Below are 20,271 nucleotides of genomic sequence, written 5' to 3' on the forward strand. Positions count from 1 at the left end.
AAGTAAAAGGCAGCGCAGAGACAAGTCAGCTTCAGAATAGAAGGACTGCCCTTTAGAACAGATGTGAGGAGGGATTTCTGCAGTCAGGTAGTGAATCTGTGGGATTCATTGACATAGGCAGCTGTGGAGGTCAAATCTTTGAGTATACTCAAAGCAGCGGTTGATAGATTCTTGATTGGTCATGGGGTCAAAAGCTATGGGGGAAGCCAGGACAATGGGGTTGAGAGGGATAATAAATCGACCATAGTGGAATGGGGGCACAGACTTGATGGACTGAATGGCCTAGTTCTGCTCCTAAATCTAATGATGTACATAGGATAGCCAGAATGGAGGTTATTCACATACTGCATGAACCACCTCAGCAGGCAGATGTCTTCAGCAGGAATGCATAGCAGAGAACAGCAGGGGCATTGTGTAATAACTGTGCAAAACACCGGATTAGACCACACCAGGGATGTTCTAGATGCCATAGTCCAGATTTGCACTGGAGTGGATACAGAGGACAGTCTCCAGAACATCAGAATCAGAGTAAGATTTGTCATCACTGATAGATGGTATATCATGTGAAATTTGCAAAGGAGTTCATTTCCCACATTTCTGTGTCCTTCCCATGAGTGTGTGGGTTTCCTCCCGCTGCTCTAAAGATCTACCCTTGTGGCCCTTGTGGCCTTGTGGCCCTCACCTATCCTATCACCCTTCCTGAGGGCCCTTGTGGCTAAAGGGATCAGGGGGTATGGAGGGAAGGCTGGTACAGGGTTCTGAGTTGGATGATCAGCCAGGATCATACTGAATGATGGTGCAGGCTCGAAGGGCCGAATGGCCTACTCCTGGACCTATTTTCTATGTTTCTATGTTTCTACCGGTTAGTAGGTTAACTGGTGATTGTAAATTGTCCTGTGATTAGGCTGGGGTTAAATCGGTGGGTTGGAGACTCATTAGGCCGAAGGGCTTGTTTCATGCTGTATCTCTAAATAAGTAAAAAAGACATAATACCTATAAATGACAAACAATAAGTAATGCAAAAAGATCAAAGAATATTGAGGAAGTATTCATGGGTTCATGGGTGGTTAAGAAATCTGATGTTTTTTAAATTTTTGATGTAGCTGCATTAATCACTTCCAGCTCATTTCATATATAGACCACCCTATGTATGAAAAAGGTGCATAGGTCTCCTCTCTCACCTTAAAAAGATATACAACTTATGATCCAAGTTAATATTTTCACCTATCCTATCACCCTTCCTGAGCAGGGGCCAGCTCTGGACAACACACTCATCATCACTGACATCTAGAACACAGAACACAGTACAGGCCCTTCGACCTATGATGTTGTGCTGACCCTTTAACCTACTCTGGGTTCAATCTAACTCTTCACTCCTACATAGCACTCCATTTTTCTACCATCTATGTCCTGGCTGGAGGTCCCAAAAGGTCCTGAGTTCGAATCCAGCCAGCTCCCCTGCATGCTTTCCATCCGTGCTGGGTTACGAGCTGGTGATCTCTTTGGAAACTCACCCGGCAGAAGGCAATGACAAACCACTGCTGTAACTTGCCTCGTACGCGGTTCCCCACTACGCCAGAGAGGCGTGGAGGGAAATCGTCGGCTAAACCAGAGAAACTCCGGATGCGACGTACCTTTCCTTTCCTATGTCTCTATCTTAGTTTCTTCTGCTACTGTGGCATAGTCCACTGACACCAGCATCCTCTGTCCTGGGCTAGTCTTTAAAGCTGACCCCAAGTGTAGCCTATGTTCCAGTTTAATATCCTTCTGACCACAGAGATGAGGTCTGTGGAGCCTCTGTCGGCATTTCTGTGGTTCTGAGTCTTTAAGGGACTAGGTTACCAACCCACCTCCTTTCTCAGCCAGGCTTAGGACCATCCATGATAGAGTTTAAGAGTTTCTTAAATATTCCTAATGTCAAGTGGCCTCTACCACCTCGCTGCCATGATATTAATGGTGATACATAAATTCAAATTATTCTTGATAATTCTCCACACAGGAACTAAGTACTTATGTTGAGAACATGCCTAACATGAGTAGAGCAGCAATTGGATTTTACTTGAAATGTTGCTTGCGACCCTCCATTGGTTGGGGTTGACCAATGAAGTTGCACCCTAGCTGTTATATCCAAGCCAGAGCAGTACGATACAGCGAGCAAGCTGTTGCACACGTGGCTGATAATCAAAAGAATCGGCAGACACCAGTACAGTTTGGCATCAGCAGGAATTGACAGTCAGCATTGAACTCACATAGCACTGTCTTAGGATCTCAATTTCAGGAGTTGTCCCCAGGGTTTGCTCCCAGAGATTTCCCCATGAGTGAGTATAGATGCAAGGCAGCAAAGGTTTGAGAGCAGAGTTTTCCTCCTCCTGGATGAGCGGCCAGAAGTGACTGGCCCATTACCTGCTATTCCCCATTCTGTCACTAGAAGTGGTTCCATCGGGCTGAGTAACTAAAAGCCAGAAACTGCACAGTTGTCAGAGGCTATTTGAGGTACACTCCATTGCGAGCATTTAATAGGTAATGGGAGCTTACCCCCCACTATTGTAAACCCCAGTCCTACTTGCTCAAATGAACGGCAACTGGAGGCAGAATATCCTGTAGAGCCATCTGTAGCTGAAGAACTAGTGATTTAAAATTATCGTAGAAATTAATTACGACACGATTGACCACATGTATGGAGAGAGGGGAAGGAGGAAGAGAGAGGGGGAAGGGAGAGAAAAAGAGAGAGAGCAGGAAGATAAGGCAGAGAATGAGAGAGAGGGTGTAGAAGGAGGAGGGAGAGAGAGGGGGAGAGGGAAGGGAGGAGAGAGGAGGGAGAGAGTGGAAGAAAAGGGGAAGGGAGAGGGAAGACAAGAAAGAGGGAGAGGGGTAGAGAGCGGTAGAGATGGAGGGGGTAGAAGGAGAGGAGAAGGAGAAAGAATGGGAGAAAGAGGGAGAGGGGAGAGAGAGGAGAAAGAGGGAAACAGGGAGAGAGAGGCAGAGAGAAGGTAAGAAAGAAGGAGGGGAGTGGAGGGAGAGAGTGAGAGATGAGGGAGAGGGTAGATGGGAAGAGAGTGGAAGGGAGAGGGAGAGAGGGGGAGGGAGAGAGAGGTAGAGCGAGTGGAAGAGAGGGGGAAGGGAGAGGGAAGCGGAGCAAGGGAGAGTGAGGAAGAAAAGAGGGAGAGGGAAGAGAGTAGTGGAGAGAAGGTGAGAAGGAGGAAGAGAGTGGGGAAGGGAGGGGGAGAGAGGGGAGGGAGAGAGAAGGGGAGAAAGAAGGAGAGGGGGAGGAAGAGAGTGAGGGGGAGGGAAAGAGGAGAAGTGAGAGGGGAAGAGAGAAGGAAAGACAAAATGAGAGAGTTAAATTATCTGCTACTGTGTGATGGTTAATGTTGAGTAATTACAAGCAGCCAGTTATAATATTTCATACCGTGACTTTGGAACTTCAGGAACATTGTAATCATGTGATCTCTCAAGGCAGACTGACAGCTTGTTTTCTCTGCACTGGCGGAGTCTGAGGGGCAAACTGACTGAAGTTTATAAAGTTGTGACAGACATAGACAGAGTCGACAGCAGTAGTTTTTCCCCCAGGCTTGCAATGTCTAACACCAAAGGGCAAGGCATGTAAGGTTAGACGGGCTAATTTCAGTGTGGATCCGTGTTTTTCACACGGGGAATAATGGGTGCTTGGAATCTGTTGTATTGGGGAGCTGGTTAGGATAAAAAAAAATTAAAGTCTCTCAGATACACACATCGTTGTGCAGGAAATGGAGGGATATGAATATTGTGAAGACTGAAGGGATTAGTTAGATATTGAATTACCGTAATTGGCTTGACACAAGATTGTAGGCTGAAGGGCGTGCCTTGGTCTATACTGTTCTACCTTTTATATGTGGGCTTTATATTTAATACCCCCTTCCTCTATTCTCCTACTTCCTCTACTTCTCACCTGCCTATTACTTTCCCCCGGTCCCTTCCCCCCACCTTTTTATTCTGGCATCTTCCCCCTTCCTTCGTAGTCTTGAAGAAGGGTCTCGGCCTGAAACATTGACTGTTTATTCCTCTCTATAGACGCTGTCCGACCTGCTGAGTTCCTCCAGCATTTTGTGTGTGTTGTTTTGGACTTCTATTTTTGTTGCATATCGTCAGGTCTGAAACCACTTTTTCCGGGAGTTCTGAGCTGTTTAATGCTGTGAGCGTTAACCCGCAGGTTGAGGGGAACTCAGACAACAGATGGATGAGAAACTCTGCATTTTCTATTCAGTTCACGTTGTCTAAGTCATTAAACTGCAGTGTACAATCAATCACATCACAGCAGGCCAGGGAATTTACTGAACATAGAACAATACAGCACAGCACGGACCCTTCTGCACAATATGTTGTGCTGAATCAATTAAATGGCCATCCAAACTAATCTCTTCCACCTACATAATCTCCATATCCTTCCATTTTCCTCACAATCATGTGCCAATCTAAACACCCCTTAAAAGTCTCTAATGTATCTGCCTCTACCACCACCCCAGGCAGTGCATTTCAGGCGCGCTCCACTCTCAGTGTAAAAAAATGCCCCTCACATGTCCTTTGAATTCCCTTTCCCCTCTGCCACCTTAAATGTGTGCCCTCTGGCATTAGGCTTTTCAACCCTGGGAAAAAGATATGGTCTGCCTACCCTATCTACCAGATCTGTCCTCAGCCTCTGCCACAGCAGAGGAAGTAACCCAAGCTAGTCCAACCTCTCATGATAGCAAATGCCCTCTGATCCAGGCAGCACCCTGGTAACCTTCTTCTGCCACTTCTCCAAAACACTGGCACCTTCCTATGATTTGATGGCCAGAATTTTATGCAGTGCCCCCAATGTGGCCTCACTAGAGATTTATAAAGCTGTACCGTAACTTCCTGACTTGTGAACTCAGTGCCTCGACTAATGAAAGCAAGCATGCCATCAGCTGCTGAATTCACCCTATCAACCTGTGTAGCCACTTCAGGGAGCTATGGAGTTCGATCCCAAGATCCCTCTGCTCAACAACACTGTTAAGGGTCTTATTATATTCAACAAATTAAATAAATATCAGCAATCAATTTAAAAAAACTCATCTCAGCAATGGAGTCCACAATTTCATAGTGCCCTTCAAGGGAAGAAAATCTGCTAGCTTTGCCCAGCCTGGGTCTATACAGTATTCCAGCTGCATAGTTGGTCCAGTGCCAGGCGGAGTAATATATGTGGGACTGGCAGGGAGAGTCACATCTATATATTGAATAGACTTGATTACTGCAAAGCTTTTTTTTAACTGGCCTTCCAAAGCAATCTACTGCCAAACTTCAACTCATTCAGAACACCACTTTTCCACTTCCAACCACCAGGATAAAAACATAGAAAACCCATACAGAATCAGAATCAGGTTTATTATCACCAGCATGTGATGTGAAATTTGTTGACTTAGCAGCAGCAGTTCAATGCAATACATAATCTAGAAGAGAAAAAAAAATAATAATGAATAATAGTGATAAATAAACATGTAAATCAATTACAGTATACATATATTGAATAGATTAAAAAATGTGCAAAAAACAGAAATACTGTATATTAAAAAAATTGAGGTAGTGTCCAAGGATTCAATGTCCATTTAGGAATCGGATGGCAGAGGGGAAGAAGCTGTTCCTGAGTCGCTGAGTGTGTGCCTTCAGGCTCCTGTATCTCCTACTTGATGGTAACAGTGAGAAAAGGGCATGCCCTGGGTGCTGGAGGTCCTTAATAATGGACGCTGCCTTTCTGAGACACCTCTCCTTGAAGGTGTCCTGGGTACTTTGTAGGCTAGTAGCCAAGATGAAGCTGACTAGATTTACAACCTTCTGCAGCTTCTTTCGGTCCTGTGCAGTAGCCCCCCATACCAGACAGTGATGCAGCCTGTCAGAATGCTCTCCACGGTTCAACTAAGATATGTTTGTTGACATGCCAGATCTCTTCAAACTCCTAAAGAAGTATAGCCACTGTCTTCGGCCCACTATGCTGTGTCGAACATGTACTTACTTTAGAAATTACCTAGGGCTACCCATATACCTCTATTTTTCTAAGGACCATGTACCTATCCAGGAATCTCTTAAAAAGACCCTATTATATCTGCCTCCACCACAGTCGCTGCCATTCCATGCACTCACCACTCTCTGCATAAAAAACTTACACCTGACACCTCCTCTGTACCTACTTCCAAACACCTTAAAACTTTGCCCTCTTGTGTTAGCCATTTCAGCCCTGGGAAAAAGCCTCTGACTATACACACAATCAATGCCCCTCATCATCCTATACGCCTCTATTAGGTCATCTCTCATCCTCTGTCATTCCAAGGAGAAAAGACCAAGTTCACTCAACCTATTCTCATAAGGCATGCTCCCCAATCCTCGTAAATCTCCTCTGCAACCTTTCTATAGTGTCCGCATCATTTCTGCAGTGAGATGACCAGAACTGAGCACAGTACTCCAAGTGGGGTCCAACCAGGGTTCTATGCAGCTGTAACATTACCTCTTGGCTCTTGAACTAAATCCCACAGTTGATGAAGTCTAAAGCACTGTATGCCTTCTTAACCACAGAGCCAACCTGCGCAGCAGCTTTGACTGTCCTACGGACTTGGACCCCAAGATCCCTCTGATCCTCAACACTGCCAAGAGTCTTACGAATTATGTTATATTCTGCCATCATATCTGACCTACCAAAATGAACCACCTTGCACTTATCCATCTGCCACTCCTCAGCCCAGTTTTGCATCCTATCAATGTTCCACTGGAAACTCTAACAGCCCTCCACACTATCCACAACACCCCCAACCTGTGTGTCATCAGCAAATTTACTAACCCATCCCTCCACTTCCTCATCCAGGTCATTTATAAAAATCACAAAGAATAGGGAGCAGATTCGTGAGAACAGATTCCTGAGGCACACCACTGGTCACCAGCCTCCATGCAGAATATGACCCATCTACAACCACTCTTTGCCTTCTGTGGGCAAGCCATTTCCGGATCCACAAAGCAATGTCCCCTTGGATCCCATGCCTCCGAACTGTCTCATTAAGCTTTGCATGGGGTACCTTATCTGATGCCTTGGTAAAATCCATATACACTACATCTACGGCTGTACCTTCATCAGTGTGTTTTGTCACATCCTCAAAAAATTCAATCATGCTTGAAAGGCATGATCAGCCTTTGACAAAGCCATGCTGACTGTTCCTAATCATATTATGTCTTTCCAAATGTGCATAAATCCTGCCTCTCAGGATCTTCTCCATCAACTTACTAACCACTGAGGTAAGACTCACCGGTCTATAATTTCCTGGGCTATCCCTGCTCCCTTTCTTGAATAAAGGAACAACATCCGCAACCCTCCAATCCTCCGGAACCTCTCCTATCCCCATTGATGATGCAAAGATCATTGCCAGATGCTCAGCAATCTCCTCCCTCGCCTCCCACAATAGCCTGGAGTACATCCCATCCAGTCCCGGTCACTTGTCCAATGTGATCCTTTCTAAAAGCTCCAGCACATCCTCTTCCTTAATATCTACATGCTCAAGCTTTTCAGTCCACTGCAGGTCATCCCTGAAATCACCAAGATCCTTTTCCATATTGAAAACTGAAGCAAGCTATTCATTAAGTACCTCTGCTATCTCCTCCGGTTCCATACACACTTTTCCACTGTCACACTTGATTGGTCCTATTCTCTCCTCTTGCTCTTCACATACTTGAACGATGCCTTGGCATTTTCCTTAATCCTGTCCGCTGAGGCCTTCTCATGGCCAGTTCTGGCTCTCCTAATTTCATTCTTAAGCTCCTTCCTGCTAGCCTTATAATTTTCTAGATCTCTATCATTAGGTGGTCCCAGACCAGATCCCTGAGGCACACCACATGTCACCAACATCCATGTAGAATATGACCCATCTACAACCACTCTTTGCCTTCTGTGGGCAAGCCAGTTCTGGATCCACAAAGCAATGTCCCCTTAGATCCCATGTTCCCTTCTATTCTCAATAAGCCTTGCATGAGGTACCCTATCAAGTGCCTTGCTGAAATCCATATGCACTACATCTACTGCTCTACCTTCATCAATGTGTTTAGTCACATCCTCAAAAAACTTCAGTCGGGCTAGTAATTCATGACCTGCCTTTGACAAAGCCATGCTGACTATTCCTAATCATGTTATGCCTCTCCAAATGTTAACAAATCCTGCCTCTCAGGATCTTCTCCATCAACTTACCAACCACTGAAGTAAGACTCACTGGTCTATAATTTCCTGGGCTATCTCTACTTCCTTTCTGCAACCCTCCAATCCTCTGGAACCTCTCCTGTCCCATTGATGCTCCAAAGATCATTGCCAGCAACACAGCAATCTCCTCCCTCACCTCCCACAGTAGCCAGGAGTATACCTCGTCCATTCCCGGTGACTTATCCTACTTGATGCTTTCCAAAAGCTCCAGCACATCCTCTTTCTTGATATCTATATGTGCAAGCTTTTCAGTCCACTGTAAGTCATCCCTACAATTGCTAAGGTCCTTTTCCATAGTGAATACTGAAGCAAAGTATTCATTCAGTAACACACATAAAAGTTGCTGGTGAACACAGCATGCCAGGCAGCATCTCTAGGAAGAGGTGCAGTCGACGTTTCAGGCCGAGACCCTTCGCCAGGTCTCGGCCTGAAACGTCGACTGCACCTCTTCCTAGAGATGCTGCCTGGCCTGCTGCGTTCACCAGCAACTTTTATGTGTGTTGCTTGAATTTCCAGCATCTGCAGAATTCCTGTTGTATTCATTCAGTACCTCAGATTTCTCCTCCGGTTCCATACACATTTTTTCACTGTCACACTTGATTGGTCCTATTCTCTCACATCTTATCCTCTTGTTCTTCACATACTTGTAGAATGCCTTGGGGGTTTCCTTAATTCTGCTCACCAAGGCCTTCTGATGGCCCCTTCTGGCTCTCCTAATTTCATTCTTAAGATTCTTCCTGCTAGCTTTATAATCTTCTAGGTTATATCATTACCTAGTTTTTTGAATCTACCGTAAGCTCTTCTTTTCTTCTTGACTAGAATTTCAACAACCTTTGTACACCATGGATCCTGTACTCTATCAGCCTTTCTCTGTCTCATTGGAATGTTCCCATGCAGAACACCACGCAAATATCCCCTGAACATTTGCCATATTTCTTCTGTACATTTCACTGAGATCATCTGTTCCCAATTTATGCTTCCAAGTTCCTGTCTTTTAGCTTCATATTTCCCCTTGCTCCAATTAAATACATTCCTAACTTGTCTGTTCCTAGCCCGCTCCCATGATATGTTAAAGGAGGTAGAATTGTGATCACTATCTCCAAAATGCTCTCCTACTGAGAGACCTGACACTTGACCAGGTTCATTTCCCAACACCAGATCAAGTACAGCCTCTCCTCTTGTAGGCTTATCTACATATTGTGTCAAGAAACCTTCCTGAACACACGTCACAGACTCCACCCCATCTAAACCTCTTGCTTTAGGAAGATGCCAATCTATATTGGGGAAATTAAAATCTCCCATCATGACAGCAATATTATTATTATCTGCTTTCAGAATCTGTCTCCCTATCTGCTCCTCAATGTCACTGTTACTATTGGGCGGTCCATAAAAACACCCATTAGAGTTCTGGACCCCTTCCTGTTTCTAACTTCCACCCATAAAGACTCAGTAGACAATCCCTCCATGACTTCCTTCTTTTCTGCAGCCGTGACACTATATCTGATCAACAGTGCCACACCCCCACCTCTTTTGCCTCCCTCCTTGTTCTTTCTGAAACATCGAAATCCTGGGACTCTTAAGTAGCTATTACTGCCCCAGAGCCATCCGAGTCTCTGTTATAGCCACAATATCATAGCTCCAAGTACTGATCCATATTCTAAGCTCATCTGCTTTGTTCGTGATACTTCTTGCATTAAAGTACACACATCTCATATCATTGGTCTGAGTGTATCCCCTCTCTATCATCTGCCTATCCTCCCTTTCACATGGTCTTTCTCAATTTGTTAGCCAACTGCCCCTTCCTCCATCTTTTCAGTTCAGTTCTCATCCCCCCAGTGATTCTAGTTTAAACTCTCCCCAATAGACTTAGCTATTAAGCCTTAGGTTTAATAATCTTAGACTATTAGGCTTAGTTTAGGATGAGGCAGCATATCATTCCTATACTCTACATGCATTTGCTGTGTTCTGCATTGGCTTTCTGTTTGCTTTAGAATTGATTTTATTGTTCTCTTAGTTGTTTTTAAAGCTCTCAATGTTCCGGGACCGAAGTTCATCTCAGAATCGCTTTAGTTTTATAACAAAAATGGTTTTCTGATTCCATAGCACCATAAGACCACAAGACATAGGAGCAGAATTAGGCCATTTGGCCCATTGAGTCTGCTCTGCCATTTTGTCACAGCTGATTCAATTTTTCTCTCAGCCCCAATCTCTTGCCTCCTCCCCATATCCCTTCATGGTCTGACCAATCAAGAACCTATCAACCTCTGCCTTAAATAATATAAAGATTTGGCCAATTCCACAGATTCACCACTCGCTAGGTAAAGAGGTTCCTCCTCATCTCCATTCTTAGGTTGCCCCTCTATTCTGAGGCTGTGTCCTCTGGTCTTAGACTCTCCCACCATTGGAAACATCCACTCTATCATGTCCTTTGACCATTCGATAGGTTTCAATTACGTTACCCCTCATTCATCTGAATTCCAGTGAATACAGGCCCAGAGCCTTCAAATTCTCTTTATATGACAAGCTGTATAATCCTGGAATCATTTTCATTAACCTCCTTTGAACTCTCTCCAGTTTCAGCACATCCTTTCTAGGATAAGGAGCCCAAAATTGCTCACAATACCCCAGGCGAGGCCTCACCAATCCTTGATAAAGTCTCAACATTACATCTTTGCTTTTATATTCTAGTCCTCTTGAAATGAATGCTAACATTGCATTTGCCTTCCTCAGTACAGACTCAACTTGCAATTAACCTTTAGGGATTCCTGCACAAGGGCTCCCATGTCCCATTGTACCTCAGTAATTTCTATTTTTTTAGATTATGAGGACACGTAGTCCTCTTTTATTGTCATTTAGTAATGCATGCATTAAGAAATGACACAATATTCCTCCGGTGTGATATCACAAAAACACAGGACAGACCAAGACTGAAAAACTAACAAAACCACATAATTATAACATATAGTTACAACAGTGCAACAATACCATAACTTGATGAAGGACAGTCCATGGCACAGTAAAAAAGTTCAACGTTTCTTGAAAGTCCCACATCTCATGCAGACAGGAGAAGGAAGAAAACTCCCCCTGCCATGCCTGAGCACAGTAGAAAATAGTCAACCCTTTAATTTCTTCTACCACATTGCATGACCATACACTTTGTGACACTGTATTCCATCCACCATTTCATTGCCCATTCTCCTTATCTGTCAAAGTCCTTCTGGAGCCTCTCTACTTCCTCATAATTACCTGCCCCTCCACCTATCTTCATTGATCTGCAAACATTGCAACAAGCCATCAATTCCATCAACCTAATCATTGACGTATACCATAAAAAGAATCGATCCCAACACAGACCCCTGTGGAACAGCACTATTCACCAGCAAGCAGGCAGGAAAAGTTCCCTTTATTCCCACTCTTTGCCTCCTGCCAATGAGCCACTGCTTTATCGATGCTAGAACCGGGGATCTATGTACTTGGTTCTCAAGATCCCATTGCACCTTGATGCTGTTGAGGTGCCCGTCGTTAACTCTGTACTTTCCCTTTGCATTTGATGTCCCAAAGAACAATTCCTCACACTTTACTGGATTCAACTCCATCTTCCATTTTTTCCTCCAGTGTCTGGCTCTGCTATATCCTTTTGCAAATTTTGAACACGGTCCACAGTGGCGGCTTTTTCTAATCCCATCCTAAACTTTTTGCCACCTTCCCTGCAGGAAGAACAGCCACAGTTTCTCCATTTCAACCCCTCATCCATGCACTCATTCCTCCTGTAAGCCCTAGAGGCTGTTGTACATGAAAATCCCAGGGGACTAGCAGTTTCTGAGATACTCAAACCACCCCATCTGACACCAACAATCATTCCACGGTCCAAGTCACTTAGATCACATTTCTTCCCCATTCTGATGTTTGGTCTGAATAACGACTGAACCTCTTGACCATGTCTGCATGCTTTTATGCATTGAGTTACTGCCACGTGATTGGCTTATTAGATATTTGCATTAACAGGCAGGTGTAGAAGTGTACCTAATAAAGTGGCCACTGAGTTTATCTTCCTGGGACCTAAGCACCCTTCCGAAAATGTGGGGCCCAGCACTGGATACCAGCAGCAATGATACAAGTGGTTAATAGTTTCTAAAACTTAATTTATTAATTATTATAAACATCATAATACAACCTTACAACATTTTATTGTCAAACTTTGCAAATAAAATATTAGCAACAATAAATAATATCACATATTTCTGGGAATGACACAGTGACATTGTGTTTATCAAAAAATCAATAACATAATATTAATAACGTTAACTTAGTACAGCTGCAACACAGTGACTGCGGTGCCTGCCATGGCTACAAGTGAACTTATTTCCTGCTGGGCTGGAGGGGTTGTAATTTTAACTAAAACCAACTTGCTAGGGGTTTCTGGTGCTAATTCCACCCAGCTCTTGTGTTACTACCTTTAGGAATCAGGAAACATTAAAGTTGTTGACTAAAAGAGCTCCATCGTTTTTTATTTCCTGATTAGGTGGAATTCTCAGTTCAGATTCCTGTGGGTGGTGCTACAATGGGGCCTGATCTCCAATGAGTTGGACAGCCATATCAAGAAAGTAAACAATGAAACCGAAGGGGGAGGGTTAAATATCGACTTGTTTACATTCTCCTGTTGTCCACTACGTACCAACTGCCCTGTGCCTTCAGCTAGTTACTCACTGAGATTTATAAATCTCTCCTTAATCCTCTCCACCTCCGAGAAAACAGCAAAAATGTGTGCTTATTTTTTAAAGGTAAGAGATTATATAAAAATATCCTTGCTACCTAGAACCCCAAGAACTAGCTGCACTGGAGATCCAGCAGAAGTTGCCAGGGATGGAGCCTTACAGTTACGAGGAGAGACGGATTTGGCTGGGAGCAGGCAGTAGTGAGAGAAGCAGTTAAAATTTCCGATGGACACCTTCATCAAAACCCAGTACGATCAATCTGAAACATTGATTGTGTTTCTCTTCCCACAGATGCAGCTTAACCTGCTGAGTATTTTCCAGCATTTTCTGATTCTGCTCCAGATTTCCAGCAATCTACAGTTTTCGTTTAGACTTTCACTCGATAGGTTATGTTTGTTTATTTTCACTCAGGGTGGAAGAGACAGGTGGTTGGGATTTGCTGGACGTATGAAAATTTATTAGGGTTATAGACGGGATAGTGAGGACTATTTCCCTGAGCTGTGGCCTTTCTTATCAGAAGTCATTGCTTTTGGGCAAGGAGGCATAGAGAGGACCTTGAACATGAACATAGAACAAGAACAGGCCCTTCGGCCCACAATATTGTGTTGAGCCAAATAAATATATCATCAAATGGCCAACTAAACTAATCCATCCTGCCTACACAATTTTCATATCCCTCCATTTTCCCTCACATTTAGGTGCCTATCTATACATCTCTTTAAAGTCCTTAATGTATCTGGCTATACCACCACCCCAAGCAGTGCATTCCAAGCACCCACCTCACTCTGTGTAAAAAAAAACTTGCCTGTAACGCCTCCTTTAAAGTTATCCCCTCTCACCTTAAATACAGTTCAACCTTGGGAAAGATGCTGTCTGACTTCCCGTGAAGAAAACTTTTGCCACCTGGAGGGTGGGTGAATTCTGGAGCACACCAACTGAGGGGAGATGAAGGCAGAGCTACCCTCAAAGTTTAAAGTCTAGACAAACACTTGAAGCAAAAAGCTGACAACTGGAAAATGGACTACCTGGGCACTTGATGGCTAGCAGACTGGTGGGCTGAATGGCCTGTTTATAGGTTATACATTCAAGTGTGAATTGAGGTCTCTATTGAAACATAGAAAGCATTCACAGTCCAGCCTACAAGAACTCCCAGTATAAACATGAAGTGGGGCCTGTAGTCCGTTGGAGAGGTCTTTGAGTTTAGTGTTTGACTCATCAGTCAGATACTCAGACATCAGAGGAGGAGGGCTGCAGGAGCCTAAACATTCCTCTCAGCCAGTAGCATGCTGAACGCCATCTAGGAATGCTCCGTGCTCTTGTCTGTCACCAATAGGAGGCAACATTGATCAAAATCTTCAGGGCCATGGAGAAGCAGGGCATTTGGCCGATGGTGTAGGCCAGTGACCTGGTGGGAGCCTTCAGGGCAAACAGGTAGGCCACAGTGTGGACCACCCTGGCCAGGAAGAAGATGCGGAAGTGGATCCTCGCAATGGATGGGCTAGGTTCCAACAGGCAGTACACGACACCCAGGAAAAGGAATGGGTAGATGCACTCCATGTCATTACAGTGAGCTCTGTGGGAATTACAAAAGGGTAAGTTAGTCATCAGAGGAGTTAAAATTCTTGTTCCAAGGCCCTGGCAAGAAGAGAATGTGTCAGTATGAATTAAACCATAAGATCATAAGATATAGTGGCAAAATTAGGCCATTCAGCCCATCGAGTCTGCTCCACCATCTATCATGCCTGATTTATTTTCTCTCTCAACCCCATTCTCCTGTCTTCTCCCTGTAAACTTCAACCAAGAACCTATCAACCTCTGCTTTAAATATACCTTATGAAGGCCTCCATAGCCATCTGTGGCAATTAATTTAACAGATTCACAACCATACGACTAAAAACCTCCTCCTAATATCTGGTTTTAAAAAGGCTGTGAATCTGGCCCTAGACTCTCCCACTATAGGAAACATCTCTCCACATCCACTCTATCTAGGCCTTTCAATATTTGACAGCTTTCAATGAGATTTCCTCTCGTTCTTGTAAATTCCAGCAAGCATGGGCACAGAGCTATCAAATGTTCGTCACGTGTTAACCCTTTCATCCCCACAGTCATTCTGTGAACCTCCTCTGGCCCATTAGCAACAGGGGGTGGATAGAGCTGTTTTGTTGGGGTGTTGGTAGTGTTGTAGTCAGAGGTGATTTCATCTGCTCAGAAGGTTAACAGGAACAGCATCTCACGTCCTGAGACATATAAACTGTGGATATTCTAGGAAAAGGCAGATTCAATAAAACCACGAGATATTGGACCACTTAGGCCATTTAGCCCATCAAGTCTTCACCACCTTTCAATAATGACCGATATTTTTCAACCCTATTCTCCTGTCTTCTCCCAGTATCCTTTAACCCAGTTACTGATCAAGAACCTGTCAATGTCTGCCTTAAATACACTCAGTGATTTGGCCTCCATAACCTTCTGCAATAAAGAATTTCACAGATTCATCACCATCTGGGTGAAGAATTTCCTCATCTCCCTTTATTTTGACACTGTGCCATCAGATCCTATCTCTTTCACCAAAGGAAACATCCCCTCTATGGATTCGATGAAGGTTTTTAGCTGCTTATTCCTTTCCATAGACGCTGCCTGACTGGCTGAGTTCCTCCAGCACTTTGCTCTGGATTTCCAGCATCTGCAAAATCTCCAGAGTTCATCCTCTCCATGTCCAGTCCTACTTCAAACTTTAAGATTCCTATAGGTTTCAATGAGACACCCCACCCTCACCTACTCTTTCTGATCTCTATGAAGCACAGGCCCAGAGACATCAAAAGCTGCATATTCCACAATGTCTGATACAACTGAAGTTATATAAGACTTTGCTGAGCTAATGTGGGCCTAATGTGAGCCTGTGTGCAGTTTTGGACATCTACCTATAGGAAAGATGTAAATAAGATTGATAGAGTAACAGAGAAAATTTACAAGGAGGAACTGAGTTATAAGAAAAAAAGTTGAATAGGTTAGAACTTTATTCCCCGTAATGTAAAACAGTGAGAGGAGATCTGACAGAGGTTTACAAAATTATGAGGGTAAATGCAAGCAGCTTTTTTCACTGAAGCTGGGTGGGACTACAACTAGAGATCATGAGTTAAGGGTGAAAGGTGAAATGTTTAAGGGGAACATCACACTCTCAACCCTCTGAACTTTTGTTGCTCCGAGGGTCATGAGCGTGTGGAATGAGCTGCCAGCAAAAGTTCTGGAAGCACTTCCGATTTCAACGTTTATGAACTGTTTGGATAGGTACATTGATGGTAGAGGCATGGACCAGGTGTAGGTTAATGTGAGCAGGCAGTTAAACTGGTCCGGTGTAGACTAAATGGGCCGAAGGTCCTGTTTCTCTGCTGTAGTTTTCCATGACTCTATATCTGGGAATGAAAGGCTTCTTCTAGTTGTGGTAAACCACACACACACACACACACACACACACACACACACACGCATATATCTATATATATGTATATATCTGTTGTAACTGGGTTATCTGTCTGGACACGCCCCTCTGCTGACTGCTCCTGTGGCTCCTCCCACAGGACCCTGAATAAAGGCGATTGCGCCATTGCTCCTCCCTCAGTCCAGGGGCAGACACTCAGCATGCTGGAGTTCACATTTTACTGCTAATAAAAGCCTTTCAGTATTTACTCTACTTCCAGTCTTTTGGAGTTATTGATGGTGCATCACTAGTCTCGGGTGAAACACAGCAGAACACAAGGGCAGGAGTGTGTGGACCCATCCTGCCACTGTGTTTATTAGTTCCCCTGGGGAACACTGGGATAACACCACCAGCATTGCCCTTGAACTGATGGGAGACAGCGGAACTAGGTCTGGAGCTATGTACAGACCTGAGCGAACAAACTTCAAAGCAGTGTCAGAGCATGAAACACACTACCGCGGCCATCACATCCTGGCACCTCACCTCCGGCAGCGCTCCACATTTGCATCGGTCCGGCAAAACTTCAAGCCTCCGTGTCTCAAGGAGTCTTCAGGATTGGCAAAAGCCTGCGGGAGAGAGTGGGGATTAATCCGGTCCGGTATGAGGCTGTGTCTTTCCAAAAATAACTGACCCCTCCCTCTTCTCCTTTTCTGGGGGTTTACACTGTTGGACCAGAGCTGAGATCCACAAAGGAAGTCACAGCGAGGACACTGAGCGGACAGTTTCACCGAATATTAAACACAAACACAAGTAACAACCCAATTGAAATGTTCAGAATTAAGGTGCATGATGCAGGCATTTGCAGGGAGTGCACTTATCAAGAAACAGTATCGCATACATTGTTTGAATGCAGATCCTATGAGGTGTAAAGGAAACACCTAATTGGGAAATTGACATCTTTGGGACAGACGCAATTTAACATGGAAGGTTTGTTACGATGTCACTGCTATTGCAATGTATATAAACATGTATTTGACTTTCTGAAAAGCATTAGACTTTTTCATATTATTTCAGTTCTTAGCTGGAATTTAGTGGGTATACTCCCCGTCTCTTTGCTCCACACTCCAACTCAGTACACCTAATGTTGGTCTCCCACCCACCATAAAACCTTACAGCAAGAACAACCCATTTCGGAGGCGGGTGTACTTCCTCGCGAGGCGGGCAGTAGTGAGGGAGGGCCGCACCGCAGGAGAAGTACTGAGGGAGAGCCACTGGGAGAGGGGTTACTGTTGGTGCGCTGCCCTGTGGGAGGGGCAGTACTGAGGGTGCATCACCCTGTGGGAGAGGCAGTACTGAGGATTCACCACTCTGCGGGAGAGGCAGTACTAAGGGAGCACACGTTGTGGAAATGACAGTACTAAGAAAGCGACACTATGGGAGAGGTAGTTTTGAGGGAGCGTCGCACTGTTGGAGGGGTGTCTGAGGGTAGGCCGGCCTGTGGGAGGAGCAATATTGAGGCTATGACGTCCCAGAGCTCGGAGTTTAATTGACACGCCGTTTTCAAGAGGTTTGTACAGTTTCCCCGTGTAGGTTTGCTCTGGGTGCTCTGGTTTCCAATGCCGTAGCGGTCACTAAATTGCCCTGCGATTAGGCTGGTATTAAGTAGGTGGGTTGCTGGGTGGTGCGGCTCGTTGGGCGGGAAGAGCCTGTTCTATCTGTATCTCTATATCAAATAACAAAGGAAGTAACGGTCGACCAGGGGCCAGCACTGGCCAAGACCCAGGAATCTGTCCCAGTACGGCTCACTGAGAGACCCACACAACAGAAGGCAGCACCAACGATGCAGGTCTCTCTCCCCTGCCGTTGGATGTCCGGCACTCTTGGCTGGGGCACAAACTTACGAATTGCTGACGTGCAGGAACTAAAGGGTTCGCAATTCGTGCCGTGCACCCATGGAGAGAGATGTTCTGGCACTGCTAGGCACCACGGGAGTTAAATTGTAGCTTAGATGAGGCTGGAAATATTTCAATTCAGGAACAATTGGAGATTCTGCAGATGCCTGAACTCCAAAGGAACGCACACAAATTGCTGGAGGTATGCAGCAGTTCAGGCAGCGGCCATGGATATGAATGAACTGTGTTTTGGGCTGAGACCCCTCAACGGGTTGGGAAAGGGAGAGGGATGATGCATCCCTGACATGCTAAGCGGCTAGAAATTCGACCGTGTTAGGCAGCACCCGCTCGCCTCGCTGCCTGCACCGGAAATTAGATCCTATCTAGATCACCAGGACCAGGACGTTTAACCACTCATGACTGACACCAGGGATAATATTTAAGCGCGGAAACATTCCCTGTACAAAGAGTTATTACCTTTTTAAGAAGCCTGAGTTGCCCCGTGAGTATTGCCACGGCGAACATCTTCAGGAGCAGGAGCACGGAGTAGAAAACGTAAGAACAAAAGGCTTCATTCTTCAAGTTCAAAATCATCTTGGCTGAAGATTGCTGTGGCCACCTGTGTCTCTGTATCCAGGGACATCTTCTTCCAAATTTATAACTGTAACAGAGGAAGAGGGTGGGAGTTAACGCCGGGTGATGAGACATAGTGTGTCTTCAACCTGCTGGGACTTGTGTAAGAGATCGGTTCTGAACGGATGTGACAAAGTATTAGTGCCAAGTCAGGAGAAAAAAAAGAAAGTACTTATTCTCTGCCCTCTGGCCCCAACTGAAGCAAGACATTATTATTCAGAGCGGATGTTTCAAATGGATGGTTGCAACAAAGCTTGCTGTTGCAACGGCTGTGACATCGCAGCCTGCTTCATTAGATAATCACAGATCTCATGCCTGAATGTAGTTGCTGTTCTTTCTCCAACACCCTGCAATTCTCTCTGATCTGAATCTCCGGGTGAATCTGTTCCTAGCCCTGTGAGAATGAAGTGCATCCTCCCTTTCTCCAGTCTCCTGTGCTGCTATGTATCGGTTCCAACCCTCCTCCACGGCAATCGCAAAGTAGTGAATACAGCGCAGTCCATCACAGGTGAGTCCTCCTCGCCATTCAGCACATTGGCATGGAGGGCTAGCAACCCCACCATCCACACTAGGCTCTCTTCTCGCTGCTGCCATCACCACCAGGTTCAGGAGCAGTTACTACCCCTCAACCGTCAGGCTCCTGAACCAGAGCAATAACTTCACTCAACTTCATCGAACTGTTCCCAAACCGAGGGACTCACTTTCAGAGACTTCTCATCTCATGTTCTCGATATTTATTGCTTTTATAATTAATCATTGATTCGATTGTGTTTCTTAGTATTAACAATGAATGTCCGCAAGAAAATGAATCTCAGGCTTCTATATGGTGACATATAGGTAGTTTGATAACACTTTGAACTTTGAACAATCTCTTCTTAATAAATTCACTGAACAAGATCTGGTTCAAGCAACACGCACAAAATGCTGGAGCAGCTCAGCAGGCCAGGCAGCACCTATGGAAAAAAGTACAGTCGATGTTATGGGCCGAACATCAACTGTACTCTTTTCCATAGATGCTGCCAGGCCTGCAGAGTTCCTCCAGCATTTTGTGTGTGTTGTTCCAATTTCCAGCATCTCCAGACTTTCTCTTGTTTAAGATCGGGTTGGAAACGTGACTCCATCAAAATGCAAAGGTTTAGAAGGATATGGTACTAGCTCAGGTAGGCAGCTTGGTAAGCATGGATGAGATGGCTAAGTCGCCTATTCCGATGCTGTATAACTCTGTAAATATGACTCTATGACATTTCCCCTTAACACTAAAATTCAAGATCATGTGTGACTGATGGCCTGCAGGGACTCGACAACATGCAGGATTGAAAGAGGCTACAGAAAGTTGTAGACTCAGTCAGCTTCATCAAAGTTCAAGGTAAATTTATTAGCAAAGTA

General features: G+C 44.8%; 1 protein-coding gene across 1 annotated transcript; it reads right to left on the reverse strand.

Moving 5' to 3' along the window:
- Positions 1–12,392: 12,392 nt before the first annotated feature.
- LOC140198273 (prostaglandin E synthase-like) lies at positions 12,393–19,110 on the reverse strand. The gene is made up of 4 exons (XM_072259332.1): positions 19,058–19,110; positions 18,730–18,913; positions 16,904–16,986; positions 12,393–14,515 (listed from the first exon to the last, which is right to left on the reverse strand). Exons 1-4 carry the CDS (start codon positions 19,093–19,095, stop codon positions 14,266–14,268), a joined length of 555 nt encoding a protein of 184 aa, XP_072115433.1. The 5' UTR covers positions 19,096–19,110; the 3' UTR covers positions 12,393–14,265.
- Between the last annotated feature and the right edge of the window lie 1,161 nt (positions 19,111–20,271).

Source organism: Mobula birostris, chromosome 5, assembly GCF_030028105.1.
Source record: "Mobula birostris isolate sMobBir1 chromosome 5, sMobBir1.hap1, whole genome shotgun sequence".
NCBI classification, from domain to species: Eukaryota; Metazoa; Chordata; class Chondrichthyes; order Myliobatiformes; family Myliobatidae; genus Mobula; species Mobula birostris.